General features: G+C 36.5%; 1 protein-coding gene across 3 annotated transcripts; it reads right to left on the bottom strand.

Moving 5' to 3' along the window:
• Positions 1–2,277: 2,277 nt before the first annotated feature.
• LOC141776838 (complement factor H-related protein 1-like) lies at positions 2,278–9,115 on the bottom strand. 3 transcript variants are annotated; one of them, XM_074650659.1, is made up of 13 exons: positions 8,914–9,108; positions 8,181–8,338; positions 7,901–8,092; positions 6,960–7,139; positions 6,660–6,851; positions 5,196–5,294; positions 5,029–5,115; positions 4,840–4,926; positions 4,631–4,687; positions 4,077–4,238; positions 3,811–3,981; positions 2,692–2,717; positions 2,278–2,541 (listed from the first exon to the last, which is right to left on the bottom strand). In XM_074650659.1, the coding sequence occupies exons 2-13, from the start codon at positions 8,239–8,241 to the stop codon at positions 2,530–2,532; spliced, it is 1,326 nt and encodes a 441-aa protein (XP_074506760.1). In that variant the 5' UTR covers positions 8,242–8,338; positions 8,914–9,108; the 3' UTR covers positions 2,278–2,529. The 3 variants fall into 3 exon arrangements, with proteins under 3 accessions (XP_074506760.1, XP_074506761.1, XP_074506762.1); XM_074650660.1 differs by lacking the exon at positions 4,840–4,926; XM_074650661.1 differs by lacking the exons at positions 4,840–4,926; positions 5,196–5,294 and having other exon boundaries at positions 8,914–9,115.
• Positions 9,116–10,716: the final 1,601 nt, after the last annotated feature.

Raw genomic sequence — 10,716 nt, 5'->3', positions numbered from 1 at the left:
TCTAAGCAGAAGACGCAAGAGCCTGCCCTTTGACCAGCTAACTTCAAGCAACAAGAGTTAGGAAGACAGCACCAAGCTGCAGAAACAGGACTGGACCAAGTTCCCTCCAAACTGCACAACTGGATTTATGCAGAGCAAGGACAAAGATTTTAACCCTGGAACCACTTTCTCCAGCCTGCTTTCTCCAACTCCTCCAACTTGGAATTGCAACCTTCTCCTCCATGGATTGGTAACGTACTGGGCTTACTTTAGCATTAGCAATTGCACACGGCTGAGCAAGACTATTCAACTTTGATTTTTGGAATGTACCTGTATTATAGATTTGAAAGTATTGATGTTTGTGAGTTATTAACTGACTGGCAGCCTGTCAAGGATAAATCCACCTGGGAGAGCCTCTAGCCACAGCGTGGGTATGGATAATAGATGGATGAATTTGGGGTAATTTTGACACAAAAACTCTGTAGACTCAATGTAGAGTTGTAATTCAAGTTGAAGACTTTATTGGGGCCTGTCCAACAAATATACACTGTATTTGTTGAGGTATTTTTGGAGCTTTAAAAACACACAGACCAATTGCTCCTGCATTATAGGCATTCACAGATCAATATGAAAAGCCCAACACAGTGTGTGACAGCATATTCATAACTTGGTTGTCTCAAAAGTTTTAAGTCGGTGGTGAGCAAAATCTAGAGGCGACAGTATCTCCCCCTTGGTGATATGTTTAATGCTATTCATTGAGTTTGATTGTTGTGGTATTATTTGTAGTTAATATATTTGGGTAGCTGGCTTTGCCACATCTGATGTGTTTAGTTTATGCTTCACATAGACATAGACACATAGATAACATACTTTACATAAACTGTGAATTAGTTTTAAACATAAACATACACATTCAAATAATCTCTACCTCCACATCACATCCCCCTTTGTCCTTCCTGAGCACATGTGCTCCAAAGAACAAAGAGGCCATGTGGTAACATGTTGGCGGCCATCTTTGATCCAGCCATCTTTGTAGTTTTACAGTGCTCTCTCTCTCTCTCTCTCTCTCTCTCTCTCTCTCTCTCTCTCTCTCTCTCTCTCTCTCTCACTCTCTCTCTCTCTCTCTCTCTCTCTCTCTCTCACACCACACACACACACACACACACACACACACACACACACACACACACACACACACACACACACACATTGTAAATAAATGTTTGTGGATTATACATGCTGGTCTGTTTAATGTTGTACAAGAGTGAATAATGCCAACCTCTGCAGTGTCAAGAACTCCAATATCCTTCAACCTTTACTATTTATTTTGGTTATAGTTATTAATTTAATTATTAATCAAAGTTCCAAATTGATAGTTTAGTATATTTAATGAGACTTATCTATGAGATTACATTAATGTGCTATCATTTTCTCTTTGATTCAGTGAGTGGTGCCCTGAGGATGATTTAATATAAATTAAATCATATTATTCAATATAATTAATAATTATTTTGATAATTATCATTTACTTTTGATAGCCATTTAAATGTCTTTTGAGTTTATGTACCAATGTAATTTGGTGCCCTCTTATTATTAACATATATTGATAATTTATTAATATTAATATTGATAATTATCTTTAATATTTTCAAATAACTACACCAGCTTATATCTGCGTCCCCAACACAAATGAAACGTTATCTTACCTGATGTGTTTTATCCAGCGACTCCTGGTCTTTTTACCAATATGTGATATATGACCAATATAAGAAGAACTATTAACTTTTAACAGGGTATTAAATGATAAACTGTCACTATTTGTAAAGTTTTGCATTTGTAATTTTGTGATGCACGGTTATGTGGCGTACATATGAGCACAATGATTAGAGGTTGATGTACTTATGTATGTGTGCAAGAACCTTATTTTAAATACAGACGTTAAAACACGTAAAATGTGATTTAAAAAATGAAATAAACACTTTAAAACAGATAATCTGTTTTAGTAACTAAGGAGTGCCAGTTACAGACATTTGTTTACAATTAATTGTTGAACAGTTCAATTTCAAATTGTTCACTTTCACATTTTGAAACAGTGGCTGCTCTTAAACTTTTTATTTGTGAATAAAAAGAGATTTGAAAGTATTGATGTTTGTGAGTTATGACAGACTGGCAGCCTGTACAGGTGAACCCCACCTGGGAGAGCCTGCAGCCACTTGACCCCAAACAGGAAAAGTGGGTATGGATAATAGATGGATGAATTTGGGGTCATTTTGACACAAAAACTCTGCAGACTCAATGTAGAGTTGAAATCCAAGTTGAAGACTTTATTGGGGCCTGTCCATCAAATATACACTGTATTTGTTGAGGTATTTTTGGAGCTTTAAAAACACACAGACCAATTTGCTTCTGCATTGTAGGCATTCACAGATCAATATGAAAAGCCCATCACAGTGTGTGACAGCATATTCATAACTTGGTTGTCTCAAAAGTTTTAAGTCGGTGTCGAGCAAAATCCAAAGGTGACAGTATCTCCGCCTTGGTGATAGAGCCTCAGCAAATATTCTGGTTACAAGACAAAGGTTTTACAATCAAAAACAACATAGTAAAATATAATAGAAACAAAGAAAAACATAAATGCATAGTCGTATATGTAAATAAGAAATTAATAAACAGTCGTAGTGCTTCATGTGAGACATCAGCGTAAATACTCACCCTCTTTAGGTCAAGCCAGTCACAACCTGAAAACAATCCCACAGAAGCACAGCGGTTAATATGTGGAGCAGCTTGTTGACTCCTCATAGGGAGGTGAAGTCTGTCTGATTTACTAAATGTCTGCAGGCTTTTAAAATCATAGTGCATGTCACAGAAGCATATGCATGTAATGTGTAAAAAAACAGGATTGGCTTCCTTCCACTTATTTTTCTTTGGTGCAAAAAAGTAAACAAAAAACTATTGTCAACGGCCAACAACTTAAAGGTGTTATTGATAACATTTTTATGTAGATAAATATAAAACAAAAAAAAGTATGGCTTCTCCTCAAAAAAATATTATGATTGTGAATTAATCATTTTTTTTAAATCTGGCGGGTCCAAAATTAATGTTTTGTTTATCTCTGTGTGAAAGCTGAAATGTTGCCTCAAGTGATGTCACACGAGTCAGCGTCGGTTGGGGCTAAAAACTACGAGTCTGAAACTGAAAGAAATCTGTTGCTGTGGAGTTATAAAGAAGTGAGCTGTAGCCCGCTCCTCATCTCCGTTTGAGGCGCCAAGCTACATAAGCCACTAGAAGCATAATAACACATTGGAATGACTGATTTAACAGTTGGCGGCTGAGTTGCATTCTGGGTAATGTAGGCAGCCGGTTTTGACAGTGAGTCCGATAGTGTTAAATGAGTTGACTACAATGCTAAATCAGTGAAGTACTCTTTTTAAAGGAATAGTCTTGACATTTTGGGAAATTTTTGTGTTAGATGAGAAGACCGATACCACTCCATGTCTGTATGCTAAATATGTAGCTAGTAGGGGGTTTGCTTAGCTTTGCATAAAGACTATGAAGGCTTCATTCCAAATTGCATACTTTTTATTTGTATCTTTAGTACATACTGCAGCTGCCCTTATAAAGTGCATACTGTTGCATGTAGTATGCATACAATGCGGACATACTAAATATTTTTCTTGCGTACTAAATAAATAGTATGGTAGTATGGATATTGGAACGCACAGACTAACTGAAAAACTATCTGGCAGATAGTTAGCACACACACTGTATCTTAGCTGACAATGATTAAGGAAAAAAATGCATGAAATGTAATGAGTTTAAAGTGATACTTACATCTGGAAAGTGACAGTGTTCCAAAAGTGCACCGGACTACAGAATAATGTTGCGTCCACCAGTGATCCAGTTCCACACACTGCAATCTCACCTTCTCACCATCTTTTATATATTTAACTCCACCAGGTATTAACTGAGGATATCCATCAGTGTTCACACTGCAGAAGGCAGCTGCATAACAGAAACAACAACAACAACAAAAAATGTTAACTTTTTTTCCCCAGTCAAACTCTTTGATGGACTCTTTAGAATTGACTTGTTTTTACCTCTGCAGGTTGGTACTTTTGACCACGTGCCATCGCTGTAACACACCACGTCCTCTGGACCCACTCGTTTGTAAAAATTAGCGCATTGGTACCTCAAAAACCTTAGATTATTTCCCACGACATCACCATTAGGAACTACGGGTTGGTTTCCACAGTTTCTGACTGAAATAGAAAAAATTAAAAAAGTTTTTTGGAAATAAATATTTCAAGCTGTCCAAATTTCAACCCACATTGTGATTTCCTCAGCCTTTTACTGGCTGCCTCTCTGATGAACCTAATCTATCCCCAAATCACTCAATACAGTTATTGATAAATGACTGTAGATTCATCTTTGTAATTAACTGGCCAGAAAGTTATGAAATACATTTTTGACCAAATAACCCTGAATTGTCTGATATTATCCGGTACATGTGATGTACCTGTCACATTGCAGTCCTGAAATGTTTTAATCTTGGTTCAACCATGTTAACCACTGTAATTTTGTTTTGAAACATGCTGTATAAATAAAGTTAATTATATATTATGTAAAAGGAGTAATTAATGTACTTATTTACTTGTTGTGATTTGATGTTCAGTCTCCATCTCATTCAACCCAGAGCTGCTAGAAGATCCTGTAAAATACAGTGGACACACCACTCAGTATCGCACTGGGGTGTTGTTTTTATTTATTTCCTTCAGAATTTGATGATACAGAAGAGGACATTTTATTTGTATTTGACATTTAAGAAATGATAGTCTTCATCTCATACAAATCATAACCTACCTCCACCCACAGGTGGTGTCCCACTACCAGTAGATGTAGTGTGTCCCCCACCTGCAGATCCACCATCTCCAGTACCCGGTCTGATGCCTAAGTGGAAAATAAAGACTTTACATATACAGTGTATACATATTCTAGTGAGATTAGATAAATGGATATACTAATTAATATTTAATCTAAATCATAACCTACCTCCACCCACAGGTTGTGTCCCACTACCAGTAGATGTAGTGTGTCCCCCACCTGCAGATCCACCATCTCCAGTACCCGGTCTGCTGCCTAAGTGGTAATAAAAGACTTTAGATATACAGTGTATACATATTCTATAGTGAGATTAGATAAATGGATATACTATACACCTGCAGGTTGTGTCCCACTGCCAGTTGACGTAGTGGACCCCCCACCTGCTCCCCCCACTCCAGAACCACCATGTCCAGTACCTGGTCTGGTTCCTCTGCCTGAGGGGGGAAAAGCATTGCAAATACATACAATATATTCAGTCAATTACTTAAACCTGTTTTAATTGTTTTTACCACTTGGGGGCAGCAGAACAACAACAAGCTAACAAAGGCAATGAAGAAGTTGCCAAGTGAGATTAGGGCCACATTTAGAAAAAATAAATACATCTGAGATTTCTAGAATAAAGTCATATTATTACAAGAATAAAGTCATAATATTACAAGAATAAAGTCATAGGTTTACGAGAAAAAAAGTCGTAATATTATGAGAATAAAGTCATAATTTTACGAGAAAAAAAGTCATAATATTATGAGAATAAAGTCTGAAGTTTATGAGAAAAAAGTCGTTATATTATAAGAATAAAGTCCAAAGTTTACGGGAAAAAAGTCATGATATTATAAGAATAAATTCAGGCGTTTACGAGAAAAAAAGTCGTAGTATTATGAGAATAAAGTCATAATATTATAAAGTAGTAATTTTACGTGTTATTTTAGAGGGGAAATCGAGCATTGTGTGAAAATGAGGAACGTGGAGCATCTTGTAATGTTATACTTTAGTATAGGTTTTACAAATAACCTTGAAAGGACCTTGAAAAGATTGTGCAAGAAACTGCATTTATTCCGAAGAAAGAACCACACGGACCTGATGGGTAAACTACTCTTTTGTGAAGGAGGAAATTACTTTTTTTCTCATAAAGTTATGACTTTATTCTCGTAATATTACAACTTTTTTTTCTTGAAATAGTATGGCTTTATTCTCATTAAATTCCGAGTTTTTTTCTCATAATATTATGATTTTATTCTCGAAATCTCAGATTCTCAGATGAATGTAACTATTTTTCATTTCACACACATTTTTACCACCTCCAGTTTTATCGATTCATTTTTTTCCACCCCTCATACATCTTTAAGTTGTGTAAAGTTGCTATAATAATAATAACAACAATAATAATAATAATAATAATAATAATAATAATAATAATAATAATAATAATAATAATAATGATAATAATAAATTCAACTTATATAGCGCTTTTCAGGACCTCAAAGACGCTTTATAAATCTCACTATAAATCTCTGTAGAAATGAGGGAAACTGCAGAGTCGGGTGATAATTATCTTAATATTATCTTTTGTAACTACGAGTGACACCTTTCATAAATTCACATTTGATCCATTGTTAATATAGAAATATTGATTATAGCAGCTTTAAGAATAACACAATCTATGTCTCCTAGAAATGACTCTTAATGTTCCTTGGCAACGTTCTTTCATGCGTCATGTGATCCACTGTTGATACAAAAACATTGATTAGTCACAAATTCATAAATTTATCCCGTCATATCTCAGCACATTGTCCACTTACTGCACTTTGGGCCTTCAGTCCAGTTTCCAGCGATGCAATAGATGGACTTTTTGGTGTCTGCTCCCTCTACAGTATACCCATCTTCACATTCATACTGCACTTCTGTATCTCCAGGAAACACCTCCTGGTATTCCTGATCAATGATGATGGCATGGGGGATTTGAGGGGGCTCACCACATGCATGGATACTCTCTGTAAATAAGCATAGATAACAACAGGAAACGGTAGTTGGTGACATGGGATTAAGATTTTGACACTGATATGATTTTGGTCACTGAGTAACACATCCGACAGACTTACTCTCACATATCGGCACAGAGGTCCATGTTCCATTTACACATTCAGCTGTGGCGTCCCTGTTTTTGTGTTTATATCCTTCATTACATGTTATCCAGATTTTGTCTCTCTCCTCATACCAACCATTTGTGTTTACAGTGTATATACCATTGGGGATAGTTGGTGGCATACAGGCTTTTTCATCTGAGGAAAAAAGAACAAAACTACAGTCAGCATTTTCATACTTTACAGAACGACTTTTATGAAATGATGACACTTTCTGAAGACAAAGTAAATTATCTACTTGTGTCCATATCACAGGTTTCAAGTTGTGAATAGTTCAATTTAAGAGTGATGCTTCCTTCTCAGTTTCATTTGAATAATTTTTCGAGGCTTAAAGATTTTAAACTATACATAGTTTCAAGAAGCAAAGATTAGAGGCTGTTTGTATAACAGATTTGTTCTTATTTCCTACTGGCAAACTCTTTGATTCATCTCGTTACCACTTGTGGGGTCCCAGGTTTGAAATACCAATAAATGTCATTATAAATGACTCGCTCTTTAAACGATATGAAGCAGGTGGTTGCTCCTGAAAGACATTCAATATTTGAACATATAAAGCATTTGTTACAGGTGGAGCAACACATTTCATTTGCATTTTTACAAAGATTCAAAAGTATAGTGAATGTACTTCATACGTTTGTAGATAATATAACACTTTAATTCTGTGTCGGCATCTTATTTCAGTTTTTTTTTTTTACATTTAGACACTGGACTTATAGGCCTTTTTGAAAGTGTTGCACCCAAAACATCATGCAGAACTGTAAAATGCCATTTCCATGCTATCTGATGTCATTATTTATTTTCAGTTTATCTTGTAAGACATTATTCCTTGAATTCCACCTTGAACTTTAAAAGGTTTCACCCTCCAGACAACCCAGTAGAGATACTTATGGAACACTTACCTATACATTGTGGTTCATGAGACCATGTGCCATTTAAACATGTGGTCGTTGCCCACCAACCCTCCACTGCTGGTTTACGTCCGTTATCACAGGCATAAGTGAGATTTGTTTCATGACGGTAAGTGCCTTGTTCAGGGACCAAATAACCACCATTCAGTCTGGGAGCACGACAAGGCACATTTGCATTTTGTGCTGAAATACAACGACAAACAAAAGTAAATATTAAGCAAATATTTAACAAATTAAGATGTTTCTAAGTTAGAGAATTTAATGTTCTTACCATGCAGCGCTCCTGGAAACCAAACCAGGAGAACAAATCCAAGATATCTTCCCACGTACATTTTGTCAGGACTTAAATCACAACTGGTTTCAAATCAAAGCAGAGCGAAGAGCCCATCTGGACCGGTTAATAATTGTCGAGGGCATTTCCCCAAAAAGCTAAGAGGTGAAGAAATAGTAAACATTACGCTGAGTTACAAACAGGAATTGTGTACTCTAGTCAGATCAGTCACATTTTTGCAGCAGTGTCTTGTTCAAATGAGATTACAAATGTAAACCAAGTACACAGATCAATATTACGTACAGCTGTTGCTTCATATGCTGTCTTTGTCTTTGCTGTCTTTCTACAAAACACTGCTCTTGTTATTTCACCTTTGTAAATTTGGTTTAGCTCAAAATGATTCACTTGATGTCTCAGACAATGTTTTCTACAAAAATCTATGAGACTGTTTACAGTACAGATTTCAAATTGATTACATGGACTGCTGTGATCAGCATTATGAAATCACAAAACACGGTCAGGGCAAAGGACAGACTTTAGAAAGAGATGTGAAATTTAGTAAGCTACATTTAATTACAAGGCAAGATAGATATGAATAAATGATTAATCATAGGCTCAAATACAAATTAATTAAGTTGTAATAGTGCTTGTGACACTTATGAGACCCTTCAAGATAGAAGAGAACATCAGTATGTGTGTTTCTTTGCAAAGTAGATTCAGGAGTAACACTCACCATCTTTAGTTCCCACCAGTTACAACCTGAAAACAGTCACATAGAAGCACAGCAGTTAATATATACAGTATGTGGAGCTGCTTATTTATTCCACGTGGAGGTGAAATAAACGAAATGTGTGTTCCTTTTTCTGCCTAAAACAATCATACATGGTGTAAAAGGTTTTAGTGAATCAGCTTGTTGATAGTTAGTTATGCTCTCCCCAGTTCTTTCTTTTCTTTGGTGCAATGCAAGCAAACAACTAATTACACAGTCCAACACTCTAAAGTGCAGATTGCGTAACAAATGGGGGAAAAAAAAACATTATTTTCCCTTTATATGATGATTTCACTAATATTTAAACCTTTGTGGCTTTAATTTTCTTGCTCTGATGACGGAGGACTGTGAAAATCAGCTTGCAGACACAACACTGTATGTTATCTGATCTGATGTGATCTGAAATTATGTCTCATTTTAAGTCAAATTCACATTTTTTAAATCCAGTCGTCACCATATTTTCAATGCACAATGGCATTAATTACAAATACCCCTACAGCATGATAAATATAATAAAATGTTACAGCTGTTTAACTTATACAAGTTGTTATAATCTCCTGTAATGATAATTTTTAGCCATGTTAGCAGCATTGCTCTGTGTGGATATTAATGTTGATTGGTCAGTCAGCCACCACTTTGGTCCAGACTGAAATCTCTCTACAACTATATGATGAATTGTTGTAACTAGTAAGCCTAGGATCATTAAATTTGTCCTATAATTTGGTGTATAACTAAATACCTGCAAAACTTATGACACCATGGCCCAGGGGGTAGAGCGGGTCGTCCTTTAATCACAAGGTTGGTGGTTCAATCCCCGGCTCCTATACTGTCTACATGTCAATGTGTCCTTGAGCCAGACGCTGAACCCCAAGTTGCTTCCCGGGCGATTTACAGCAGCCCACTGCTCCTAACATGCTTAGGATGGGTTAAATGCAGAGGTCAAATGTCATGTACCTGTAGGCTATGTATGTGACGATTAAAATAAAGTTTTACGTTTTTTTAAACTTAAAAGTTTTCTATACGATATCCACAGCATTAATATAGCAGCAAACAACGATTTACTATGTAAAGATATACAGGAGTACCTGACATAACTGTTAGCACCATAAGCTGCAAGCCTCCGGCTCAGCCGTCGCCATGTTGAGAGCCGTGCGGAGGCAATAGAAATGCTCCTAATCTCGCATTTAGCACCTTTAACTTTTATAGACTTACTGTACTCTGTGTTTACTGCTATTGACCATGTGAGCCATTGCCATTGTCAACATGTTAGCATGAAGCTCAAAGCAGCTGTGTCTAAATGCTAACGTCAGAGCCGCTAGGATGGCTGTAGACTCCTTAACTATGTGTTTACCTATAGAGAGCCTACGTCACGCCCCTTCCAGTGGATATGAACGGTAGTCAACGGAGAGACATACATATTTATTTGATCCCGTTTGAATTGCGCCATGAATGACACATATGATGTTTGTCAATTTAAAACATAATTTTGCAAGTCAAGAAAGTCACAGTTTGTCATAGGTTTGTCGCAGTATCTTTTCGTTTTGTGTGAAACCGCTCAATCAACTACATCTCTCGTCTCGCACGATATACGTGACCAACACTAGCTAGCTAACTTAGCTATGTTCCACGCACAAATGTTGGGACTCACCATTCAAGATGGTGGCAAGAGACCACATGAACTCAGTCACATGATCCTTGACCCATGGACTCAGCTCAGTAGCCATTGGCTACTGTAGCATGATGACTCCAGCATTTATCCAGCGACTC

This window comes from Sebastes fasciatus, chromosome 11 (assembly GCF_043250625.1).
Source record: "Sebastes fasciatus isolate fSebFas1 chromosome 11, fSebFas1.pri, whole genome shotgun sequence".
Taxonomy (NCBI): domain Eukaryota; kingdom Metazoa; phylum Chordata; class Actinopteri; order Perciformes; family Sebastidae; genus Sebastes; species Sebastes fasciatus.
This window is presented reverse-complemented; position numbering and strand designations above follow the sequence as displayed.

Excerpts from the sequence above, each read along its gene's own strand:
- LOC141776838 (XM_074650659.1), bottom strand. The coding sequence starts at position 8,241 with ATGTACGTGGGAAGATATCTTGGATTTGTTCTCCTGGTTTGGTTTCCA. Across the intron at positions 4,688-4,839 it reads GACACCACCTGTGGGTGGAG|GATCTTCTAGCAGCTCTGGG; the intron begins GTAGGTTATGAT and ends TGTATTTTACAG. Across the intron at positions 2,718-3,810 it reads AACACTGTCACTTTCCAGAT|GTTGTGACTGGCTTGACCTA; the intron begins GTAAGTATCACT and ends GATTGTTTTCAG.